At 46.0% G+C, this 26,775-nt stretch overlaps 1 protein-coding gene across 2 annotated transcripts; it reads right to left on the reverse strand.

The window, feature by feature from the left end:
- Positions 1 to 302: 302 nt before the first annotated feature.
- On the reverse strand, positions 303 to 25,104 carry LOC118087362 (beta-1,4-galactosyltransferase 3). Of its 2 annotated transcripts, XM_035119933.2 has the most exons (9): positions 24,933 to 25,104; positions 17,569 to 17,717; positions 15,287 to 15,377; positions 6,342 to 6,710; positions 5,227 to 5,462; positions 4,210 to 4,397; positions 2,460 to 2,582; positions 1,896 to 2,000; positions 303 to 849 (listed from the first exon to the last, which is right to left on the reverse strand). In XM_035119933.2, exons 4-9 carry the CDS (start codon positions 6,601 to 6,603, stop codon positions 699 to 701), a joined length of 1,065 nt encoding a protein of 354 aa, XP_034975824.1. In that variant the 5' UTR covers positions 6,604 to 6,710; positions 15,287 to 15,377; positions 17,569 to 17,717; positions 24,933 to 25,104; the 3' UTR covers positions 303 to 698. The 2 variants fall into 2 exon arrangements, with proteins under 2 accessions (XP_034975824.1, XP_034975822.1); XM_035119931.2 differs by lacking the exon at positions 17,569 to 17,717.
- Between the last annotated feature and the right edge of the window lie 1,671 nt (positions 25,105 to 26,775).

Raw genomic sequence — 26,775 nt, forward strand, 5'->3', positions numbered from 1 at the left:
AACAGAAGGGACCTCTTCAGATTAACTGCCTTTGCAACAAGCTAGCTTGGCGTTTTGTCACATCTCCTTAGACACTGCCGATAGTACGCCTATAAGCCCACCATGTCTCCCAGCACAACTCGTTGCTACCTGCCTGGGCCATCCCAGCGCTAGTGTGTTGACATGCCAATCAGCTCTGGCCCTCATACAGCTCCTCTCTTGCCTTCCTGGCGAAGAGCACAACTCGCCCAGGAGAGATGGCTGCCAACAGCTTCCCTTTTAGGCTCTTGCTCCATAAGAGAAACTGCTACTTGGCCACACGCTTTAAAATAAATTGCACTTTAATAAGAAAGACAAACCATGGCACAGCAGCTGCAGAGGTTCAGACTTGCAAAGCACAATCCTGGTTTTCTGCTCAAGCTACCGTGCCACTCCTTCAACCAAGGTATGAAAGGCATCCCACAAACGGAGTCCTGTAAAGTCAGACAGCATCCAGGCCTCAAGAGAGAAATGCTCCAGGGGAGGGGGGGTCTTTGTGTGGAGTCCCCATCCAGTCCCTGGTACGCAGTACCCCTAGCACCTTGCTGGACACGACAGTCAGCACATGATGATCACAATGCTCAGGGCTGTCCATCTCCCTGTGGATTCTTTGGTTTCCTTGGTCCCAGAGAAGTGGCAGGGTGGGGCTCCTGTCCCCAGGCCACTCTGTGGCTAGTGCATCACATGGAATGGCGCATTCCCTTTTCAGTGCCAATGAAGACAGTGATATTTGTGTAGAGGGGGTGGAGTTTCTTGGAAAGCAGCTGGTACTCCAGTGTGTTCATGCCATCCTGCTTCCATGTTCTCCTCGTCTTGGCCAGCAAGTTAAATCTGTAAGACGAATTCACAGAGTCAAGCGCGAGAACTCAAGCCCTTCTCCTACCACCTCCCCGCCCAAAGTGCAGCTCCTTGGATTTGCAGGTTAGGAGAAGCTTATGTATTCTTTTTACACAGATTTCCAGCAATGAAATGGTATGGTGTGGTCAATGTTTTGTAACAAGGCGAGGAGGGCAGTGTCATGTTCATCAATAACGGGAAAAACAGTTGCAAACACCCATGCCTATACCTGCCGAAAAATACAAACCACTCACAATGATGAAGTGGGTGCTCAGAAGAAACTTCGCAGCTTAAGATCAGGAGCAGCTATATGTGGCAGGTGGGGAGGAGAAAAGGAAAGAAGGAGAATGCTTGAAAAAGTAGGGACTGGAGGATAATAGGTGGCAGACCGACTGAGTTGAAAAAACATGCCAAGCAGGAAATAGGAAAGCGGCAAGACTACACATACAGCCTACAAGCAGGAAGGGATGTGTATAACTAGCAAGGAAGGAAGGTTTGAGGACATGCAGTTTCTACCAATTGTACAGTTTCTACTCTCACTTTATCCTTGTGATATGGCAACTCAAGAGTGGGCAGTGAGGACCAACAGCCCTGGTTAGTAATGGTGGGGGCCTGGGTTTTACAAATGGATTGGGAAAAGCTATCCAGTTCTCTTCTTACCAGTTCTTTGTTTACCCTTGTGCAATATCTTTAGGCCAGCCATAATGACAACCATCCTTTCTCTCACAGAAACTGGACTGCAAACCATTGAAACAACTGAACATTCCATGCCTCCACTCAATCTTGGCCACTGCCGGAGGCTTCACTCCCTCAAGCACAAAATATCTAAATATGACTATTCTCTGGGATAATATGACTTATCCGTCATATTATCTGTGGTGGGCATTCACCCTGGTCCAGAGGATTTGGCAGGGTGCATTAAGGAGGATGCAGAGTAGCTACATACAATTACATTTAACCACCTAATTTAGAAGACAGCAATCCATTTGCAATTGGTTCAGGCCACATTTCTGCCCCAAGTAGTCCCCTCCTCTACTCACCTCTTAGGGTTCTGCTCATTGCCCTTGTCGTGTCCATGCTTGATCATACGGTAGCGGCCGTACTGAGTAGATGGGCGAGCGATAACCATCCCACTCAGCGCTACCCTGCAGAGAAGGTGATTGACAATGTAGCATTAGCATGAGTGCCCATGGGGTTTCAGCAGAGGCACAAGTGCTACAATTACACACCCAAGCAATGCAGTGCTTCAGTGCCTTCAAGTCTGCACTATGCCACTCATGGCTCCTCACCCTTGCTCCACCCTTGGACAACAGCAAGAACAGAATAAAACAATCCTGGATTCCTACCCAGGATTCCTACCCGAGCTTGCCCAATCCCTCCTTGCCAAGATTTCCTATGCTCCGACACAAACTCTAGGACAATACATGGGGGAAGGTTTGAGAGCTAGGACTCCTAGGGTCCCATCCTCAGCCATGCCACCTTAAACCTTGGTGTATAGAGTTGCCTAATCCCCATAAAGCTGCTGGGCTTTATGCTGAACGGATGGAACTGGAGCCACCTCCTTTTCTAGCATCAAGTACCATTTCTGCCAGTAGAATCTTTACCTGACTGCAATGTCGTCATCTTCACCGCCCCAGCCCCAATAGTTGTTGGGAAAGCCATTCATCTTCATGTATTGCTCTGGACTGAGTGCAGAAACCCCTCCAAAGTAGGACTTGTATGGAAGCCTGCAAGAATTTAAGAGGACATTTATTTACACATAGCCCACCAGCTAGTACCATGCATATATGAATCTCTATAGCAAACACATAGGACCTCAGCTGGCACAGAAATATGGGCATCTAATATTACTATGTGAATATTACATTCACAAGCACAGGTTCTGCCCACAGGCTTACAGACCAATAGATATAACATGAAAGGAAAAAGGAATGTGGAAGGAAAAGGAAAAGCAATAAATTCAGGTACCAATTCACGTGGAATGACTTGAGGGAGAGTTCTGGGAGAGGAGTCAAATGGCAGCTAATAGAGAGGACCTCACTCTCTTCACTGCATGAAGCATGCATATCATTTTAGGGTTTTTAAGGGCAGCAGTACACTGCATTTCAGGAGGACCATTTCTAGAGCAGGGTTCTGTCCAGTGATCAAAATTAGACAGGTTCCAGGTGCATTTTGCACCTGGCTATTGGCCACTTGCAACCAAGTGAAGGTGCCTGACACCTCCAGCATCTGGAGGTGCATGACTGGGGATAATTGGATCTTGACTGTTTTCACACCCTAATACCATTATCCTGTACAATTCTATCAGTTATATTTTATATCTGCATAGTCAGAATGAATGTCAGGAACCAAAATGCTTTTTCTGTGTAGCCTGAGCAGGAGCAGTGAAAAACATTATAGTTACGTAATTGTTGTCACTTGTCTTCACTTACCCCACCCCACTGCCCTGCTCACAGTTGTGAAGAATATTCTTACGCTATGAATGGTCCATGTCACCATTAAGTAAAAGAGGTAGGAGTAAGCCAGTATTTATGTAGACCAGGCATCCCCGAACTTCAGCCCTCCAGATGTTTTGGACTACAATTCCATCATCCCTGACCACTGGTCCTTTTAGCCAGGGATAATGGGAGTTGCCCAGTTTGGGGGTGCCTGATGTAGACTGTCCCTGGATAAAATGACTTGTCTTCTTTAAGTCCTCAAAGTTCTTAACCTAGCTCAAGGTTGTCATCTGAACTAGCCAGGTGTTAAACTGATAATCACAGTCAGCCCATCATTTGAAAAATAAGACTTCAGAGCTGTCTTGCCCCAAAATGGCAACTAGACATTCCATTTTGGCAACTGCAACCTTGGTTTAAGGAGCCATTTGGCACCTAGCTTATACATCTGAGCTTCTAACACTGGTCCTGCCTAGGCTTTCGACTTTCCCCTACAGCTGAGCTGCTGTATGCAGAAAGCTTTTCTCTATCAACTCCCACCTGTAAGGCAGCTGCCCTTCCGCCAAGCTCAAAACAGCATTATTTGACTCTTCCCCTGCTTTAACCTCACATCAGTCTTGCAAAGTAGGCTGAGGGAAGATGACTGCTTCAAGGTCCCATCAGTAAGCCTCATGGCTTAGTGAATATTTGAACCCAAGTTTCTCTGGTTCTAGTCTAACATTCTAACTCTTCCAGCACACTCCCCATATCTCCATCTAGAAAACAGCCTAGAAACACACAAGTAGGCAGTTGTTATCAGTGTGATTTTGGTGATTTTGTTTTCAGAAGGGAGACCGGGCATCTCTATTTTAAGAAGGAAAGGGTGTTGGGAGGGGTAGAGAAGCATTCATGGAAACAGACCCAAATCCAATAAGCTTACTTGTAGCCAAACTTGTCCATGGCAACAGCCACATGCTTGGGGAAACGGTCACAGGTGTACACATTGCGGTCATCTTCGGGGATAAGGTCCACATCGTGGAAGAACATACAGTCCCAGTCCTCGTCTTTCATAGCTTCCTTGAAGCCCACATTCAAGAGTTTGGCCCGGTTAAAAGTGTAGTTCTCAGCCTGAGAAAGAGATGGGTGGCATTTATACCAGAGTTGTGTGTGTGTGTTGTGTGTGAAGTAGCTCCCCTAAAGTGCTAAACTCTCACATCCAGGACAGTCACCACTAGGCGCTACATTAAAATAGTATACTTCCTCTACGCTGACTTCTGGCATTCTTGCATTTGACAGCTCCTCCAGAACTACCTACTCCATTTCTAACTTGGCTTGGGCATGCTCCAGTGGGGACTCATTCATCTATGTCCGAGGTTCCTCACCTTATCTCTTCCCCCTCCAAGGAATCCAGTGAGCTCAAACCGCTTGGTGCTGGTTGGTCCCTGCCCGCTCCCCATACCCAGTCTCAGCTCCACCCCACTCCACTCCGTAGTACTGTTGCTAGGGTCCCTTTCCTTGTGCCTGACTCTTCCCCACCTCTCCAGAGATCAGACTCAGCTCAGCAGAAAGCATGATTCACTGCACTTTTCGGAAGGAACTACAGCTTTCCCTCTCTGCAGCAATCCGAGCGCTACCCACTGCCCCCTACTGAGGCTTAGTGCTGAAAAAAGCTTTGCCTGCCCACCTGCCTTCACTGGGTACTCCTCCATTAACAATAAAGAGAGCTATTGCCTCTATTCCCAACTCTCCTAAGGAGAGAGAGAGGCCACACATTAATGCAGGGACAGGCAGCAGCCACGGAAACTCTTCTGTTGGGAGCCACCCAGAGTGGCTGGGGAAACCCAGCGATATGGGTGCGGTATAAATAATAAAAATATTATTACCATAATAATTATAATAATTATTATTATTCAAACCTCCTGCCCTGCCCAGCTCACACACGGCTGTGGCAACGCACCTGATGGATGATGTAGATGCCATAGGTTAGCTGCTGCCGCTGCAGGAAAGGGTGCAGGTAGTAGAGCAGGTACTTGAGGTGTTGCTCTCGGTTGCGGTGGGGGATGATGACGGCTGTTTTGTGGACTGCATCACAGTCGGGCGGATGGTAGCGTCCCCCTTTGCTCACAAGGGGATTCTTCCGCACAATGTCATCCAGAGACAGCCCTGTGGGGAAAGTCACCCGAATGGGGCCTCCTGCAGGCGAGCAGAGACAGGGGTAAGGCAAACAATCTCCACCACCTAGGTAGTCAGCAGAGTGCAGGCTAAGAGCCAATGTGACCCATAGTTCTCAGAGGAGAACACCTCAAAACATTTTCATTTTAGATTAAAATGAGCATCAGCCTCCTAGACAGTTCCAGGATTCTTATTTTTCTCCACCCGCTCCATTCCTGCAAACTTTAAAGAATCATAGACTTGTAGAGTTGGAAGGGACCATGTGAGTCATCTAGTCCAACCACCTGCAATGCAAGATTTTTTTTTTGCCCAAGATGGGGCCTCAAACCCACGACCCTGAGATTGAGTCTCATGCTCTATGAACTGAGTTATCACTATGCTTTCACTAGTCACACTGGACAAGAAAGGGGGCATGGGTCGAGGAGAGAGAACCACTTCTCTCATTCCACAGAGCACTTCACGGCTTAATGGAAGATCACTTCTACAATGGGCCCACAATCCTCAAGTCTGTTTTTTGGGGGGTCTCTCATCACTAGGCAACTCTATTTAAAAATCACTATTGTTGTACTATACTTCCAGAATTTGTGTCTTCTTTCCCAGGGCCAAAGAGCGGTGTAAACAAGATGCAAGCTTTTGAATTACACTGAACTCTTTAGTCTCAGAACTAGTAAGATACACACAAACATTGACCCAAAAGCTTGCTCAGAATTTACTTCACTGTTTCATGCTCATTTTTGCCTTTCACATGCCACCAAAACCTTTCCAGATGGCTCGCTGGTTCAATGAAACAATACATTATGGCTTCTGTGACTACGCCAGCCCAGCACCATTCAAATCTGAGGGCTGACTCCAAATCCCATTCCTTGCCAGAACCAGGATCAAGAATAGAGAAACCCTTACCAAGGAAAGGAGATGCCTCTGGACAGTAAGGAAGTTCCTCTGGGGGCAGAGGGGGCCGGGGAATCAGGCTGAGGTTGGCGTAGACGTCCCCTGGCAGCGAAATGTTGTGTAGGCTGGACAATATAGTCAATGTGCCCCCCTTGTAGAAGATGCCCAGGAAATAGGCAACACGCTTGCGGTAGCCATCGTGGTACAGCAGAGCCATCACCACCAGCTGCACCCCTAGGAAGAGCAGCAGGTAGCGGCCACGCAACTGCAGCATGGCTGAGGCAGGGCCAGGATCATCTATCCATGGTGCAGCTGGGCTGAAGGGTGGCGGCGGCAGCAGCAGCAGCAGCAGCAGCAGCAAGGGAAACAGAAGATAGTGACCTGTTGGAAGCAGCAGAAGGTAGAATGAGTACAGCAATGCTCATTCATCAGGTTAACAGATTTTGGTTTTTTTTAATGCACAAACATTTTGATGGGCTAAAAAAGGTGCCCCAATTAAAGTATCAGCAGGTTTTTTTGGGGACAAAAAACAGAAACTAATTTTAATGCAAGTACAAACTGCAGCTTACAAGCATCATTTTGAGAGGCATTCCCTGCCATTAGCCATTTACAACCCATGCATCCATCACCTAAAAGCAAGGATCATCTTCGCTCGAAAACCATTTAATGCCGGTTTGATTATCTGATCAGCCTCTTGATGTTCACAACGCTTAGCTTTTGCTTGGATGCTTACAAGAAAATGCATTTCCTGTTCCCACCTTGCCCCCCAACCTTTCATGTCTACATATACAGGGGTAAGGTTCTGAAAGCAGGGGGAAGTTCACATCCAGAGCCCAGCCCAGCCATTTGTTACACACAAGGCGATCTGCTTGCAGCAAGCACAAGTATGGAAAGACGTAGCACCGTGAGACAAAGCAACTAACAGTAACAGCATCTTCCTGTCTCTGCAGCTGCATGAGAAGTCTCAGTGCAGCAAAAACCAAACCGCACACCTGCCAAATGAGAGGTGTCCACAGGAAAGGAGAACGTGGGAGTGGGTGGTAGGCATAGCAACATAACATGGCAAACATATGCACCTGGGAGGGGAAAGAAGTTAGGACAAGTGGCAGACAGCAATAAATAGGATAGCAGAATTCTTTTTTTGCTTGCACTCCCTCCCCCCCAAAACCAAGGAAACACAGAAGGATTAAGCTTGGCAGCTATCAAGTAAAAAAAGAAAAAAATATATATGTTAAGCTTTCATCCTGCCCTGGGAGAAGGTGTGGTGTAGCTCAGTTGCAGCATCTGCAGGCAGGGCTGGGAATGCCCCCTGACAGAAATGCTGGAGAACTGCTTCCAGTCCAAGGAGACAATTCTGAGCAAGGTCTTGACTAGGCATAAGGCAGTTTCCTATGTTCCTGGGAAACTTAAAAACAGTCTACATGCCTCTCCTCCCACGGAGCTCCATAATTGAATGGCGACTTGAATCTGGGTTCTCCCAGATACTATCATGCTCTGACCACAATGCACTTATTCTTAAAATAATGCTGCTAAAGCCTCCTTTCTCCATACCCCAGAGCTGCTTCATTTAAAGTGTCAAAAGCCATGTTTTGCATACATATAACCTTAGTCCACAACTGTTGCTATTTGCAACACTTGAGGGAGGAGGGATGGATGGAAACAGGTGCGAGTCCGCTTGCCGCAGCCTTTTCCATGCACCTTGTCCATCCTTGGGTTTCCAATATTAGGCCCTTGGGCCTCCAGCTACCAGCCACTTCACATATCTCAGTGTTTGGGTTGCAGAGATCCTCTTCACCCTGGCTTTTGACACTTGCAATGTATGCTTTTAGCACCCACCTTATTTCTGTGGCTGCAAGTTGTTTAAACTGTTTTAAACCTGTGTTAATTGTTGCAAGCTGCCCTGAGACCCAAGGATGAAGGCTAAAAATTATTATACTGTAATAATCTACCTGATTGCAGAATCTCGGGTAACGGGGCAGAAAAGGGCTTGGGGGAGTGCAACGCGGAGCAGCACATTCCATACCTATAAGTAAGAGAAGTAGCCTGCTTTGGTTACCTATTCTGCTACCTGCCCACACCCTGTGCAGCGCAACAGGTGCCTTGGAGCAGTGCCAACTGGCAACAGCTAAGGAGGAACAAGGAAATGGCCCAAGAGATTCCTGTAAGAGATGTTCCAGGGTGATATAAGGAGGAAGGAAATGAGTCACACGTAAAGGACCCCTGACAGCTTCCGGGTCATGTGGCCAGCATGACTAAACCGCTTCTGGCGAAACCAGAGCAGCGCACAGAAACGCCGTTTACCTTCCCGCTGGAGCGGTACCTATTTATCTACTTGCACTTTGACATGCTTTTGAGCTACTAGGTTGGCAGGAGCTGGGACCGAGCAATGGGAGCTCACCCCATCGCAGGGATTCGAACCGCTGACCTTCGATCGGCAAGCCCTAGGCTCAGTGGTTTAGACCACAGCGCCACCCGCACCATAAATAGGCAACCCTAATGAAAACCTTCAGGGAAGAGCTGACCCTTCCGGATTCACTGAGCTGTTCCAAAGCAAGAGGCTCACTCAAGGGCTTCTTGCTGCATTTGGGAAGAAAAAGGAGCGTTCTTATGTCACTTAGTCAAACACAACAGATTAGGAAATGGGATTTGGTGTGTAGCTGCTTTTGCCTTCATGTGTGCATGTTCATTCCCAACACACTTTGACGTGAAAAACTTCACAGAAAAGGCAAACAAGCTCCGTCGTGATGTAGCCCGCAACCATGTTGGAAAACTTCCATCTTTGTTGCAGTGATATTGTTCTGTACTTTCAGAGGGTCGTCGTGGCTACCCTAGAGTAACTCCGCTTGAGTCCAGTTTGTCTTTAAATACTTTTATTGTGCATAGTATTTACAGTGCGGAGATAGCTTAAAACATGACCTCTCAGTCCGAACCAGAATCCGGCAATGGCGTACGACTGTTCCTACGCCAGCACAGTAGTTGGGACACCCCAAAACGCCTCCCCCTTGACCTGCGTCATGGTGCTCTCCTTAACTCTTGCGCTGGAAGGAGCGATGCCCTCTCAGCCTCCTCCTGGCCAAAGCGGTGGAAGGGCTCTCCAGCATCCTGGAGCCCTTGCCTACTTCTCTCCTCCCCTGCACTTTCCCATCGTTCTGCATGCTGGCTGCTCTCTCCCTCCGAGTCTCTCTCCCCCCCCCCGGCTGCTTCAGACCCACTGCTGCTCCCTGTGCTTGGCAAGGTGGATGTTAGGATGATGGGGGCTGGCTCCCTGTAGGGAGTCACCCTTAGTTGTAAAAGGTATAGACCAGCTTTTTGATAGGAAGGTTTGGGTATGAGAAGGCTTAAACTGTGGCTCTCCTTTCTAACCCAACTATTAATATGTGAAGGTAGGAGGTATTGCACAACTGGTAGAAAAGTATCCAAGTGACTCAAAACCAGTATGCAAACACAGATAAGTAGTGTGCTTGCTGGTAACAAAAGGCATATATTTTACACAATGGCTTTTACGATAACAGCTGCCATGATTTCCAGTCAGCAAATAATAACAGCTTTTAGCAAAACCAACGGCTCCATTTCTTGGCATCCGTCTGCCTTGGGAGACAAAGGAAGAGTGCACCTTCAGGGGTAACATCAAACCGTTGGAGAGTTACAGCGCCCACAGTGGCTGCAGAGACCAACGTCACCATTAGGATGCCTACGTCAGGTCATTCAGTATGAATGACACAGTTTGTCGTTGCAAAACAAATGCAGCAGAAATGAATTCACTGGGGCATTTTCTAGGCAGCCTTCTTGGGACCTGAACCATCTAAAGCAGTGCAGTGAATTGGAGCAGTTTCAGTAGCCTAAGCGGAAGCAAACAGGGTAGTACAAGAACACTGCAATCCGGAGACACTTCTCAAGCCTGACACCAACATGGAGGATTCATCCTACCCTGCAACACACACCCCCAAATAAAAGAAAGCCAATGTTTTAAAAAGCTGCCTGATCAGCTCAATGGCCCCTTTCCCGATGCACATTATTGTATTCTGGAAATACGGTTTAACACAAATAAGTAGCTTGCTGGAGCATGTTATTCAAAAGTTCCTGCAGTGCTCTTTTCCCCATGGCTGCCAACAAGCTAGAGTCTCTGCCTTGCCATGCCATGTGACCTGGGCTCCAAACCATGAATAGTAAGCAAGGTTAAAGTCATGCCTTGATTCAAAGTAAGGTTGCCATTGGCTAGCAGGTGGTGTGCCGCACAGCAGTTGAGGTAAGGGGCTGGACAACAGGGAGGAACCAGTGGGAGCAGCTGCAGCTACCTAACCTCCTGCTACACAATCCTGGCTTGTGAAATTGCTAGTAGAGCAAGAATCAAATATTATCCTTGGGCTTATTCACACTTACCTTCCTCTGCACTTTCCAGGCATAGCCCATACTTTAAAGCTCTGTTTCTTTGTCTTTTTGCCCCAGAGATTTCCCTGTGAAAACCCACTCTTTAAAGCTGAATCGGAGCAAGCAGCAACCCACAGAAAACCTGAATTGCCATTTGTTGTGCTTCAGCTTTAAAAGCAGGTTTTCATGGGGAAAGCTCCAGGATCCTGATCCAGCTACCAGTGTCTGTTCATGGGGTGGGGTGTGGGGTGGGGAAACAGAGGTTTAGGACTCAGAGACCAAGACATAGGAGAAGCTCCAGGTCCTGGGAAATGCATTTCTACTGAGTCTTCCTTCAGAGAGCTTTAAACAAAACAAGAGGTCATTGATTTGAAGGTAAAGATAATGAGCTAGGCTTCTACATCAAGTGCAGAAGGACACTTCCACTCCAATCTAAATAAACTACCCTCAAAGGGCCTCTCCCCACACAATCAGGCCATCTCTTCACCAGGAACTATTTTCCCCTGGAATTTGTAGCCAGCTCCTGTTAGACTGAAGATATAGGAACCAGAAGTCACATTATAGAAGCAACCAACCTCACAGAACAAGTTATGGGCTGCTCATTAACCAGTGCTGTACATTAATAATGAAAGAGCCATTAAAATAGAGCCACGGCTTGGTCAAACTGGAAAGCACATTCAATAAATTGCTTTCTGCACCTTGGGAGTTTCACCTCTTTAAAATTCACACTGGTGCTACCCTCTTCCTTTTTTGCCTTCAGTAGCTCCAGCATCAGATGAACAAACTTTCCAGAGATGCTTCAAAAGTTCTTTCCTGTAACTCATCAGCTCCATTTCACACCATCCTTATGGCTCAGCTTGTCTAACTACACTTCCCCACCCCTTCCCTGTCAAACCCTCTTTGGGATCTCTGCAGATTAGTCCAACCATCACAAGCAGCGTATTCACAAGCTCATAGCTAGTACTGAGCAATAGATGCACCTCTTTGCCTGTTGAACTTATTGGCCAAACCTGCCTAGTCTGCATTTTTCGAGTATGGGGTACTTCACTCTCAACTAAAATGAAGGCAAGTTCAGAAACTGGCTAGACTTCAGAAGGAAGCTTCCCGTTTAAGGGAAAAGATGAAGGGCAGCAACTGAAGTATGTGCTTTCCAAAACCTGGCTGAATTTGGCAAAGAGGGGCTGAGACTAAAATAAAAACACATAGCCAATTGGCTTCAGTCAGTAACTAGAAGAGGGGAGGGCCTGAAGCACCAAAACTGAAACAGCTCAGCACAGAGCTGCCTCTTTCAAAAGTCTGTGTATCAAACACATCCTCACTGTGGAATGCACAGGACATTGCCAAATAAAGCAATTTTCCAGCTGGCAACTTGAAACTTGAGTACTGACCACCCCCCACTCCCTGGACTACTACTAAAGAAACAGGTTCTGAAGTAAAGGCAGCTCCAGGCCAAGACTGCATCGCCCCTGTGATCCTGTTCTATCAAGAATCGCACTGCACATTTCTGATCAGGGTGTGAGAAGCTAGGGCCCATACTGTACATGGGAGGTTGTTAATCCACCACAGGAATGAGATCTTATCAGCTTTGTCAGTAAGGAAGGTATTTTTCTTTCACTAGGCAAGGCTTCCTGAAAAGGGAAGGTAGAAGCAAAACTATGCTGAGTATCTGCACCATCCACCTTTATGTTCTAAGCCAAGCCAGGCCTTCTGGAGATACTGTAACATGGAGAGATCAAAGCTTAGGAAGGAACTCTGGTGATTCCCATTTAGTTCAGCATCCTGTTCTCACAGGCCAGATGCTTATGGGAAGCCCACAAGCGAGACACTAGTGCCAAAAGCACTCAACCCACTCATGTTCACAAGATCCAGAGAACATTTATGTTCTTCCTGCCACTGAGTCTCTAATACCGGTACTAGCAATCAGCACATGCATAACTCTGTTTATTCACAAACTTGCTGCTCATTCCAGTCCTCTTCCTCCCCTCTCTTGCCCACCTTTGAACTGTACACAACTGGAGCAAAAGAATCTGGTTTACTGCAGCTCTGTAAAGCACCATGCATCCCCAACAGCAATTCCATTATATGACACGTAATGCAATATTTACAAGGCTTCTTCCTTTCACAGAATCTGTGCGATTCCATTACATGGAAAGCACAAAAACCACAGAGTCATAATTTCTGGCACAGTCTAAAATTATGCAGAGGGTGCAAATGCTGAAGCCTCCTTATTGAGTTCAGACCAAGATTAACCTTGCCTCAGGAGGTGAAGATGATGTCACCCCGAAGATTCAGTGTTTCCCTCCAAAGCAAACAGGATGTGATCTTAAGTTGGCCCAACTTTATTTATATATAAATAAAACTAGTTTAAAATGCTGTACAGCATTACTTACTGCAGAGACCTCTTCCTCAGGCTAGAAATCTGAAGTGGGGAAAATATTAGCTGCTGCTGTGCCAGTTTATAATGTTATCCAGGCATGTCTAAGAGCCTTTTCAATTCCTCAATGAGCTGGAACTGTTTAGATGCTAGGCTACTCACTTATTTCATCAAGAGCAGCACCTCTCAACTCTCCAAAGGTGTGAGATGCCTATACTAAAGAGGAAACAGCTAAATCTCTGGTTTTCCTTATAAGCTTCCAGTCTAATTTGATCCAAGGCTGCATTGGTAGGTCAAAACCACCTGGCTTTCAGCGCTGGATAAATGTAACTGCACCTACAATCGCAAGGTTCACAATGATTATAATTCCTATGTTAAAATCCATTTTTAAAGCTCCCCTCAGAGCATTTATGGGCCCCAATTCAAAGTGCTGGTGCCGACCTTTTCAAGCCCTTAACAACTTGAGACCTGGCTATATGACCCTGCTCATTCACTAAAATCAGCTATGGAGGTCCTGGTCATGTGCCCACCAGTATGAGCAATTAGGTTGCCAGCCACAAGAGACGGGGTCTTTTCAGTGGTGGCCTCATGGTTACGGAATTCCCTTCTGAGCGAATTACACACACTGCCTTCAGTGCAGGCTTTCAAGTGGAACTTAACATCTCTTTTCCAGGCTGCCTTTTCTTAATGTGTTCTTCAGCTGTGCTTTCAAGCTCTACACACACACACACACACACACACACACACACACACACTGAAATACAGGTTTCATTGGGCCTAGGTGCTGCTTCATAATAATTCATCTCATTTGTTGTGTTTCTTATTGTTTCTGTGCTTACCACTTTGTGAGGGCATGGTCTATGAGGCAGCCTATAAATTTGTCACATAAAATAAATTGATGACTCTTCCTGAATAAAAATCAGAAGGGTAAAGGCAGTCAGCACAGCTTGTTATGAATGAAGTGCATATGGTGAAGAACAAAGATAATCAGCATCTTCTGTTTTTCAAGAAGACATCTGCGTATATGACAAGAATAGGTGGCAATTATTTCTGTTTAACAAACCTGCTCCACCTCTAATTACTGTAGCTGTTTTGTCAATGATGTAGAAGAATGGACATTATACTGTGTGTATATATATATATATGGCTAGAAGTTGCTTCCAGCATACAGAGTACACTGAGTCAATGATATCTTCCAAAAATTATGGAGAGAGAAAGTTGCAGCAGCCTTGCCTGGACATCACATACCTTTACTGAATGTGGACATTCCTATAATGTCCATACACATGGGAGTAGTTCACCTACTAAAGTACTTTCCTTGAACAATACGTTCAGAAATATGTAAACATTCAGTTCCAAACGCAAACACCTTTTATATACATCATGTATATAAGACATGTACAAATGTCACCAACAATGACGCATGAGAAGGAAGCTCATCTGTTCTAACTAAACAGTGCCAATTCCCCCCAGAGCATTGGCTCTTAAAGGCCAGAAGACAGAAATTATTACATGCCTTGGGCTGTGTTACTGGACAATCCCAGCTTTAAAGTGCAGAGACTGACACCCGAGACAGCACTGTGGCAGCCGAAGAAACACAGGCAAACTGAGCCAGGGATGGATGAATGCTCCTGAATAATTATTTACAAGGCTGTGATGTTCCCTAGCGATTAGTGTTCAGTGCAAAACAACGTCTTGAATATCTGGGGAAGTGAGCTGCTTAGATATCCTAAGCAAGCTGGCATGATTGCTAGCATCACCACAAAAAGCTACAAGACTTGTAAGGGTATCACAGCACCTAGGTTGGCACTGCTTCCCCTCCAGCTGAATGCATAAGGGCCCAAATCCCCAAACGCAGGTCTACACCCACATACAAGGACATCTGCATTCTCTGACATGGGCTTCCTGGCATATAGAAATGGGATTTTTACGCTTCACGTTAAGAGGAGTTGACTGTTGGGAAAGACAACAGAAGCAAAGGGAGCTTTGTCCTCCCTTGATACCATAACCATTCCCTTGTCCAGAGTTGGCTTCTGGGTTCTGCCCCAGTTCATCTGGGAAAAGGGAGTACTTCATAATGAGAGACCATGGGCAGTGCAGAGAAATGGTCACCTACAACTGCCATGCCCAAAGAAGGAGGGGATCTATAACTGTATGAACTGCGATTGGAAAGATATTGGAAAATGCAAGCAAACGTGAATTTAAGGATGCCCACCTGTGCAGCTCTGTTTCCTCAGCTAGATCAGAGGGGTCGTCCTTAATTCTTGGAGTGCAGTGCTTTTTTGGTCCCAGTCTCCATGGAGTTTCTGCAATGAATCGGGGAGGGTGAAGAGAGAGGTCAAGTTAGAACCAGCACGTATGACAGAACAGAAGTAAAAAGCATAGAGGCAAAACCTGGCATTTTCACACAGCAATGCAACATCGCCACTTGAAACCAACAGCACACAGCCAATTTAAACAGGAAGTGGAAAGCTGCTAGTGCAAAGTAGGATGAGGAAACAAGGGAGGGGGGGAGACAGAGAGAATGGGGTCAGGAATGTGCAACGTGTACAGAACGGGAATGGGAGTTAATCACTACCAGCAGTCAGTACTTCCAACAGGCAGCAGAACAGTTTTCCATACCGAATCATGCCATTTGCCAATCATTCCAGAGCTCTCCCTTCAAATTAATGCACTGCACAGAGACTAAACTGACCGACTAATAAAGAATAATTCAATTGCACCCATGGCACACAGCACATCACGGAACAACAGGAATAGCACTAAAAGAACCCCCTTCCAGAACCAACTCACTACTCAGGGTCTTTTATACTTTCTATTCAAGAAGTCAATTCTTTGCTGCTTAGTTTATTCATTATCCCACAGGGGGAGGTACAGAAGTCTTGCTGTAGCTCCACACTTCCCTAGCGAACAGGCGACTTCGCGTTCTGTTGCTTAGACAACCCACGGGTTGCCAAGGTGCAACTGTTAGTGCCTAGTTTTTCTTAAAGGGCTAGAAATTCTGGAATAAGTGCTCACTGGAGAAAGGAAGCCCTGGCTGGCACTTGGGTTTCAAACCCCCTGCCATTTGCATATGCAGCCTTCCCACCATATTAAAAAGAAATATGGTGCCCTACCTGTAGATTATGATCTAACACAGCTTGAACCATGAATTGCTATAAGCTTCAAGGAGTACGGTATCTCTCGCCATAGTCTTAAAGTTAAAGAACAGGATGCAGCCTCCAAAGTCACCTGGGCTAACACCTCTTCAAATCTTCACAAGGACATGTTGCACAACTTCCATGGACTGGATCACTGCCAACAATCACTTCTTAAACCACAGCAATTCAGCAACAATCACATAGCAACAATGCACACATGCCACTCATAGAGAAAGGCTGCTATTGTAAATACAGCAACTTAACACCCTCATATAAGCCCCTAAGTCAACAGTGACTGGTGCCAATGTGCCAATGTGCCAAAGGTGCCTTTTTTATTGTAGTTCCCTATGCATTCTTCAATGAGTTAAAATCATACCGTAGAATTGCAGATTTGACTCCCATTCCCTTTCCCCCACCTGCAAGATGTCTATGACAAAAATGTCTCTCACCAAAACTTAAACGAACTGCGGAAAAAACTATGAATGGAAAGTGGAGACAATGGATTTACCATTCCCTGTTTATATGTTTACAGTACTTTATAACACAAAAAACCCCAATAAGCACTAATATTTAAAAAAGAAAGAAATCGCAGAGTTGGAAGGGATAACAAGAGTAATCTCTACTCCAACCGCCTGCAATACAGGAATCTTTTGCCCAACATGGGGCTTGAACCTACAACCCTAAGATTAAGAGTCTCATGCTCTACCAACTGAGCCATGTCAGTGTAAGTTTTTAGCGTTCCACTAGGGTTCAGGGGTAGGGCTTGGGCAATTTAACTGTAGAATTTAATTGCTGCAGCCTTCCCCAGCTTGGTGCCCCGCAGATGCTTTGGACTGCAATTCCTACTCAGCCCCAACCAGCATTACGAGTGATCAGGTGTGATGGGAGTTGTACTCTAAAAAAATCTGCAGAGCACAAGGCTGGGAACACAGATTTTAAAAGTCACCTAACAAAGGCCCACCAAGCATAGCAGACCATCATTTAATTCATTCATTCTTTGGGGACATGGTAGGCACCACACTAAGATCCTCAGTCACTTCATTTTTTGTTTATGATATACGATTTTATTCATCTGGCCTCTGATCCCCCCCAAGCCCTTTAATCTGTTAAGACGATGACACCCTTGATGATGTCCATGTCCATGTTTGTGTGTGTGTGCACACACATTTGTGTGTTCAGAGCTCACAGAATTAGAGAATACTATAAAAAAAACTCATTTACTTACTACATATAGTTAAACTATGAATTTACTTGTACAATATGCAGTAATGGCCGCCAACTTGGATGATTTAGAACTGGGCACATTCATGGAGGACAAGGCTATCAATGGTTACTAGTCATGATGATCATGTCCTACCTCCACTGCCAGAGCCATGCCTCTGTGAACCAGCTGCAGGGAATAATCACATCTGGCCTGATTCAGCAGGGCTTTATCTGTATCTACACATGCACACACGGAGGCAATTGTGATGTCATCTCTCTGTCTCAGTTACACCAACCCAAGAGCTGCAAAATATGTGGGAAAGGGTACCCAAAATAATCAAAGGATTGTTTCGACAAGGAAAGGCTAACAAATCTGAAGACATTTTTTAATAAAGAGAAAGAATAGGACTTGAAGCTTTAAACGTTATGCATGGTAAGGAAAATGAGATATATATTTTCCCCCCTCCCTCCCAATACACTCAGGATCATCCAGTCAATTTAGGATATACGAAAGAAAGTACAGTGCACACAGGCTATCTTGTGCAGTTTGCTTCTACCAGGCAGGACAATGGCCACTGGTTCAAGATGGCTTTAAAAGAGGATCAGGCAAACTCAGGGAGAGGTTCTCTGCAGTTATTGGTCATTGTAGTTAATGGAACCTCACGGTTCAGAGGCAGCATGCACTGACTACTAGAGTAAAAGGATAAGAAGGGCCATTGCACCCATGCCTTGCTTCTGGACTCCACAGAGGTATATCTTTAGCCACTGTAAAATAAAAAAATTTCCTTCAGTAGCACCTTAAAGACCAACTAAGTTTATATTTTGGTATGAGCTTTCGTGTGCATGCACACTTCTTCAGATACACTAGAAACAGAAGTGTCAGACCCTATATATATACAGAGGGTGGTGGGGGTGGGTGGGAATGGGAGATGGGCTGATGGGAGTGGTAAACCTGTAGATGGGTGTTAATGGCTGCTGATGGCTGCAATTAGTCCTGGGCTGAGGTGCTAAAGAAAGCTTGATCATGCATAATGAGATAAGAATCCGATATCTCAATTCATCCCAGGTGCTTCCATGGTTTTAAGCTTGGTAATGATTTCCAATTCAGCAACTTCCCTTTCCAGTCTGTTCCTGAAATTTCTCTGTAATAAAACAGCTGCTTTGAGATCTTGTATAGAATGTCCTGGGAGATTCTATACAAGATCTCAAAGCAGCTGTTTTATTACAGAGAAATTTCAGGAACAGACTGGAAAGGGAAGTTGCTGAATTGGAAATCATTACCAAGCTTAAAACCATGGAAGCACCTGGGATGAATTGAGATATCGGATTCTTATCTCATTATGCATGATCAAGCTTTCTTTAGCACCTCAGCCCAGGACTAATTGCAGCCATCAGCAGCCATTAACACCCATCTACAGGTTTACCACTCCCATCAGCCCATCTCCCATTCCCACCCACCCCCACCACCCTCTGTATATATATAGGGTCTGACACTTCTGTTTCTAGTGTATCTGAAGAAGTGTGCATGCACACGAAAGCTCATACCAAAATATAAACTTAGTTGGTCTTTAAGGTGCTACTGAAAATTTTTTTTTTATTTTGCTTCGACTCAGACCAACACGGCTACCTACCTGTATTTAGCCACTGTGGCATTCAGGATAATGGGGTAGGGGGCATCTCGGCTGCTGCACAACCACCAAGGCCAGGCAATTCATAGTTGAAGAACACTCTATTTCCCCCCATGTTGCCTCTCCCTGAAAGCTCCACAGTTCTCTGCTGAAGTGGGCTGGAATTAAGAACCTTGCTGGATCAGACCAAAGGTTCCATTAAATCTATTCCAAACCATATTGTTTTATTTATCAAACATCTAAAATTAGTCACCGCACAATACAATTGAGAAAAATTCTCGGTACACACAGGCTCACGATCTATATTTGAAAAACCAAAAAAAAAAAAAAGATCAACCCATGTGGTTCCTATCATGTGGCAATGGAAGCCAAAAAAAGAAAGGAAAGGAAACAAAAGGGAAGTGTCTGAATTCTTTCAGAAACAGCCATCTCAAGTCCTGACATTTCTAAGGGAGACAATTTTTCTCAGTGTGCCTATTAGGTGGTTCCCCATTAACACCTCCACAAACAGGCCCGGCACTCATCAGCATTAGCACAAGCACTCTGTGTGCAGAAGTCACTTCAGCGGGATGGATGAGTGCCAAGGGAACGCAGCTTTGAAATTATCCTTGGCTGCTGCTTGTAACCACGCTCTGTCTGGAGGCGTTAAAGAGGCCAGACGCTAGAAGCTGCACCTCAAAAGAAATCTCTCTTTGAGGGTTGATAGGCCAGCCTTTCCCAACACACCCCATCCTCTACAGACACATACATAACCAAGGCCAAAAGTAAGTCTTTTGAAAAGTAAAGAAGAAGAGGAAAACAACCCCAAAACATGAAATTCACACAGCACAAGGATTCAAAAGAAAATATGAGGGTTGGCAATAATCCCTTGGAATCCCCAAAAATGAAAACATAGCACCAGTGGTTACAGAAGCAGTGATTACATTTTCTGTGCTCCCCAGCCTTAGAAGACTTGGCTATTATCAGATCTGAGGTGGGAAACTTGGCCAGTTTGCAAAGCCATGAACTGGAGGGCACTTGCTCCAGCCAAGGGACAAAGTGTAGCGAAAAAATTATTTGTGAAAAAGACAAAACCCAAGGAAGATTCTGTCTACTATCAGAAGAGTAAAAGGCAAGGTAACATATTTGGCCAGACAAACTTCTGGTAGTCTGTTAGGGGGTGGGGAGCAGGTTTGCAAGTTACAAAACTTCATCAGGAAAGAACATTGAGGTACAGATTGGAGACAAATAAATCCTTTTTTGTAACATAGCTACCTATTCACTGTTTCTGTTCCGTTCTGACAGAAAATACTTTGACTACAGTATTAGGGTGTTGTATGTGATCCAAGAATACCAGCGGCAAAAATATAACCAATTCCTAGCTAGTGTTAGAAACTGAGATACAAAAACTAGGAGTCAAATGCACTTTAAACCTAGGTTGCCAGAACCAGTGTTAGAAACTCAGATATATAAGCTACCGGTAGGTGCCAAATAGCTCCTTAAACCAATGTTACAGTTGCCATTTTGGGGCAAGACGGCTCTAAAGTTTGAAAAATAAGACTTTAGAGCCATCTTGCCCCAAAATGGCAAATAAACATTCAGTTTTGGTGACTGTAACCTTGGTTTAAGGAACCATTTGGCACCTAGCTAATATATCTTAGTTGCCAATACATACTGCGCACAGCAGCCAGGCATGTGAGATTTTCTTAAATCCCTGAACATGTCTCCAGTCTAACTTGCGGCCCTTTGTCTTACCCCAGCCATGCTGCTGTAGCACTTGACTGCATCCCTGAATACTGCAGGCACATACAGTACACCTACACAATTGTGAACTGAAATCTTATCAGGGCACCTCTACACTCCCAATTGTGAACAAGTACCTTGTCAGCGCAGTCCCACAGAAGTTATATTCCTGAAGTCATAGAACTAACTGCACCATTGTAAACAGACCTGTGACCGAGGCAAAGCTATAAATCAATTGCAAATATGCATTTTACATTAATGTGAAGTCCTTCCTTGAGGGAAGCTACCGGTAACTGCATATCCATTAATTCCTCTAATTTAGACACCTGCCCTCAAGAACTTCCTTAAAATAAGAAAACTAGACAAGCTTCTTTCACATCATTATTAAATCACATATCTAAACCTGTTGCCATTCACCACCAGTAGGGATACCCAGACTATAGACAGCACGCAGGAATCACCACTTTCTTGCCCATATGCTATCTTCTTCCCCTTACAGGAAGCATGGCAGGAAGTAAAAATAAAAGTCACCATTATGGTGCAACACATGGGTGGGGAACCACTTCCGGCTGGTGGGCCAAATCTGACAGGTGAGCCAGGGTGACCACTTGTCAATCATCTGATGTCACTACGGTACAACACTTCAAAGTCCAGAGTGTTACCGGTACGGTAGTTCAAACTGCAGTCCGTTTGCAAGGAGCACCACACATCCATTTTAGCAGTGGATTCATTGGAAACTGCTTCTTTTTTCCTGGAGCAAGGCATGCTTCCACTGGCCATCAGCAGTGAAAACGTGCCTTGAACCAGGAGCTCGTTTTAAGCTCTGGGGAGTGGAGAGTGAAATCAAATACAAGCCAAAAGAATGATGGGATTCTAGAGCAGGGCTGCCCAACTTTTCATAACAAGTGGTCCGCAAGGGTACTTCCAACACAGAACCCACGGGCCACACACTGCCTTGTGCCCATGGCCTCGCTTACCTGACTTTGTGAAGGCAGTGCAAGGGCTGAGGGGGGCATCAATGTTGCCGAGGGGCACCAAAAAGGCCTCAAGGGCTGCACACTGGACCACCCTACTCTAGAGCAACATTTCCTTGAATTTAGCAAAATAAAGTTGTCTTCCTAAAACATGGGTTGTTAACCCTTTGGGGCCGATAAGCACATTTGCAAAACAGAGAAAGTCTCTCACTCTCTCTTCCCTATCTGTAACCCCCGACCTATCAGCCCCATGCCACAATTAGGCATTAAAAAACATTTACTGCCTTATTTCAACCATAAATTCAGCAGGGGGAGGAGTGGAATACATATTCCACAGATGCAAGGCAAGGTCTTTAGGCACTGGTGACCTATGTCCTAATATTACCCAATATTTGGTGCACAAACACCCAGAAACCTAACTAGACACACTACCTTACCCACTGCCTTGTGCTGCTCCTTTGTCACTTGGCTAGCTTTTCTACATCTTTCCCCCAATATCTATCAATCCCATATTTTCACAGCATTTGATCTTAGGCAAGTGAACCCAAAGCGGACACAGAGCATGATGCTACTCTTTATGCATCTCAGTAGGATTATGATCCACACCTCTACCCATCTTTAGGCCTAGTGCCAAAAACATGTGCAACACTTTGCATTGTCGCTCCCCTTGCTGAGGTCTTGCACAACCCAACTTGCCTTCAAGACAAACTAGTTTGGCTGTAGCCTGTGTCTGCATAATCAACAACCTACTTAAATGAGAAGGGAGAAGACAGAAAGGCCCACAGTGAATTCCAGAATGACACTACCGGTAATGTGAATTTGTCTCAAAGATATTAAATTAGCAGAAGTTCAACCCAGAGACACCATAATAAAGTAATGGATGGAACGAGAGCAGCTGACCCCCTAGATTCCATGCTGTGCACTACATAAGCACAAACACCAAGACCAAAAGGAAGGAAGTTTCCAGGCAGTGCTTCTATAGACACAGGCTAGCATGAAGCAATCCAATATCCTTTGTCGAATAAATTTAAATTGGCTTTAGTTGTAAGCAAGGTGCTAACCTTCCAGGTTCTGATCTTAGTCTAGACATAAAACTGACCATCTCTTAGCCAAAAATACTTTTGTTGCAAAGAGAAACTGAGACTTCAAAATGTCATATTTTAACCTACTGTCAGACTCCAGGAAAAAGCTAGGAAAAGGTCTACTTACTTAAATACAGTAAGTCCTTTGGAGGTTCTGGATGACCAAAGACGCTCTACAGCTACAAATAAAATTGCAGTGTTTCTAAAACCTTTGTTGGGCAGATAAAAAACTCAAGAGACCAAGAAGATCTGCCACCACACCTGTAGATTCCAACAACACTGATCTGTCCCCACAGTCTTGAGAAATCCCAAACACAAACATATACAGTCACTGCTGTACCAGTATTGTTTCAACACAACATGTATATATGCCAATAAAGGTGTTGAAGAAGAACAGAGAAGCGGACACAGAGCAATGGATTCAAACTACAAGAAAGAAGATTCCACCTAAACATTAGGAAGAACTTCCTGACAGTAAGAGCTGTTCGGCAGTGGAATTTGCTACCAAGGAGTGTGGTGGAGTCTCCTTCTTTGGAGGTCTTTAAGCAGAGGCTTGACAGGCATATGTCAAGAATGCTTTGATGGTGTTTCCTGCTTGGCAGGGGGTTGGACTGGATGGCCCTTGTGGTCTCTTCCAACTCTATGATTCTATGATTCTATGAACACAACATGTAGAGGCTGCTTCAGGCTGCCACATATAAATAGGATCTTCAACTTTCCCCCACACAAGCCATACTTGAGGAAGGGTCATATGCATTGATTTCCTTGCATAGAGGAGGGAAATACTGTATACAGCTCCAGATGTCATGATGTTAATTAAGCAATTGAATTTACAGTACATACATGTATGTACATACGGTACATACTCTTGAGAGTCCCATGGACAGCAAGAAGATCAAACCTATCCATTCTGAAGGAAATCAGCCCTGAGTGCTCACTGGAAGGACAGATCGTGAAGCTGAGGCTCCAATACTTTGGCCACCTCATGAGAAGAGAAGACTCCCTGGAAAAGACCCTGATGTTGGGAAAGATGGAAGGCACAAGGAGAAGGGGACGACAGAGGACGAGATGGTTGGACAGTGTTCTCGAAGCTACCAACATGAGTCTGACCAAACTGCGGGAGGCAGTGGAAGACAGGAGTGCCTGGCATGCTCTGGTACATGGGGTCATGAAGAGTCGGACACAACTAAATGACTAAACAACAACAACAACAAGCTTCAAGATGAGTTGAACCCCCACCTCCCACGAGAGTCCAGGCACAGAGTATTTACAAAATTGCGAAAGGTTTCCAACCCACCCTGCATTTTCTCAGCCTCTCTGTCATTACCAAGGAAACAGAAGTTTTGATGCCATACCCCTGTCCCCTGCACACAGGAAACGTGGGCCTCTTCATATCTCGATGCTATTAGAACTGAGACCTAACAAGAGACTACAGAGACCTAGTAGCAAAGTTCACCCGCACCCCCCTAACATCAGATCAAGGCATACTGGTTTTAAAAGGAAAAACACTAAAACACCTCCCTCTCTCCCTCACATACTAAACCAGCCCACCACTGGCCCTCCAACCTCAAAGCCAAGTTCATTTCCGACTTAACGCAAACCCACATTCCTCCAGGAGAGGGGGGGGGCTTATCCTGGGATCCGAGTTTACTTTTGTTTCAAAGCCAACCTCCCCCGTTTCCAAAGAAAGCCGACTTCCTCCAGAGTAGGGACCCTCCCCACCAGAGTTTCTCAGAACGCAGAAACTAGGCTGGGTTCAAGAGGGTCTGAATTATTTGGAGAGGGAAGGGAGGGTATAAGGGGTGGGGGTGGGGAAGTGAAGAAACAAAGGCGAGGAAAAGAAACTCCTCTGCCCCCCCCCAAAAGTCCCAATGAAAATAAGACCTGCCTTCCCTCCTCAGCTCTGCACACCTCTCTCTTTTTTTCTTTTGGAAAACCCTACCCACCGACCCACAAGCGGGAAACTCGGCTGCTATGCAACAACCATCCCCGGGGCCAGGGGAACCCTTCAGGCTGCCGAGAGGGGGAAGCCCCCCAGCCCGCCCCCGGTGGGAACAACGAGACCGGCTTCCTACCTAGGCTTGTTTGCCAGTCAGTCACTCACTCACTCACCGTTGCTGGTCGGTCTGTTGGGCTGCCTGGCTACCTGCCTCCAGCCCCCGGGGTTGGGGTCGGGAAGCCTTGGTGGGGCTTCTGCTCTGGGCTGGGTTGTGCAGGGTCGCCCGCTTCCCCGAGTCCCCGCCCGCCCCACGCGCCGAGAGAGAGAGACAGAGAGAGAGAGAGAGGCGGGGGGGGTTGTTAGGGGGCGGGGAGGGAAGCGGGAGAGAAAGCGGGCGCGCGCGCGTCACGCAGCAGCGCTCCGAATTCCCCCAATTGAAAGCCGGGCCAATCGCGCGCCGGCAGGGAGGGAGGGAAGGAGGGAGAAAGACAGACACGCGCATTCGCGTTCTCTCTTTTCCCCTCAGCATACACAAAAGGAATGGGCAGGCGGCGCGCGCAACGCCAGCCAACCGGAGCCGGAGCGCTAGCAAAGTCGCCGGGCGCTGATTGGCGGAGGGGTGAGGGGAGGGCGGGAGGAAAGAGAACGGGACTCAGAATAGAAGCTGAGGGGAGAAGAACATAATGAAGAGGGGAGGGGGAGAGAAGGGAGCCTGCGAGTTCCACCCACCCCCAACACTCGTCATTGTCCCTCGGAACGCATCCTTGGGAAATGAATGAGCGCGGCCGCCTCGGGCAGTGGGATGGGATTACTCGACTCGGTTAAAGAACCAGGCTCTCCGGTGCGAACCTGTTGCGCTCTTGGCTTCTGTCTGGACGCGACCAGGGCTGCGATGAGAGAGAGACAGAGAGGGAGGCAAGTCCAACTCCTTGGCAGCGGGAGAGATGAATCTCGCTTGTCCGCCTTAGAGAAATATTTATATGCCGCTGCTGCCGCGGGATGATTTGCAACAATATGCAAAAATAAAGCCAGATTTACGTATAAAATAACAAGCTATAGCTTAGGGCCCCATTCTTGGGGGCCCTCAAATAATTTAAAGGGGAAAAAACTGGATGTACATTTCCAAAATATAAGATAAAAAACAAATAAAATAAAACCTACATACAGCAACATTGGCAAATGGCTTTAGATACCTATTAGGTCAGGCATCCCCAAACTTCGGCCCTCCAGATGTTTTGGACTACAATTCCCATCATCCCTGACCACTGGTTCTGTTAGCTAGGGATCATGGGAGTTGTAGGCCAAAACATCTGGAGGGCCGCAGTTTGGGGATGCCTGTATTAGGTCCATAAATTGGGACGTGGGTGGCGCTGTTGTCCAAACCACAGACCCGGAAGCTGTACGCTGGCTCCCTCGGCCAATAACGCGAGATGAGCGCCGCAATCCCAAAGTCATCTGCGACTGGACCTAATGGTCAGGGGACCCTTTACCTAGGTCCATAAATTACCATATAGCATACAGTATATTCAACACAAAAACAGTGACAATTTGTTGTTGACAAAGGACAGCTGGACGTATAAAGGGCCTCATTACCTTCAGTAGCTTAGGAACTCACCAGACCTAAATCCGGCCCTGAGCCAGACAGTAAAATCGCAAGGAGTTAAAAAACAAGTTAAAAGCAAATTGAGGTGAAAAACAATAAACAAACAAAAGCAAAAGTCTCTCCCGGGGAGCTTTAGTGGCCCAATCCTGTACTGTAACGTTTCGCAGTTGCTTTGTAGAAAATAGAAAGTCTTAAATTTTATATTGCTTCACGGAACATGAAGAGGAGCCCCATATGCAGATGGACTGAAGGATGGCTATACATTGCAAGTGGACACACACAAATGTGAATTGTACTGACCTCAAAATCTTAATATACATGTTTTTTAAGCTACTATATGTGTATTCCCTTTTCGGTTGTTTTTTTTAGCTGGGGAAAGGATGATATTGACACAAGTTCCAGTGAGCATAGCC

Source organism: Zootoca vivipara, chromosome 6 (assembly GCF_963506605.1).
Source record: "Zootoca vivipara chromosome 6, rZooViv1.1, whole genome shotgun sequence".
NCBI lineage: Eukaryota > Metazoa > Chordata > Lepidosauria > Squamata > Lacertidae > Zootoca > Zootoca vivipara.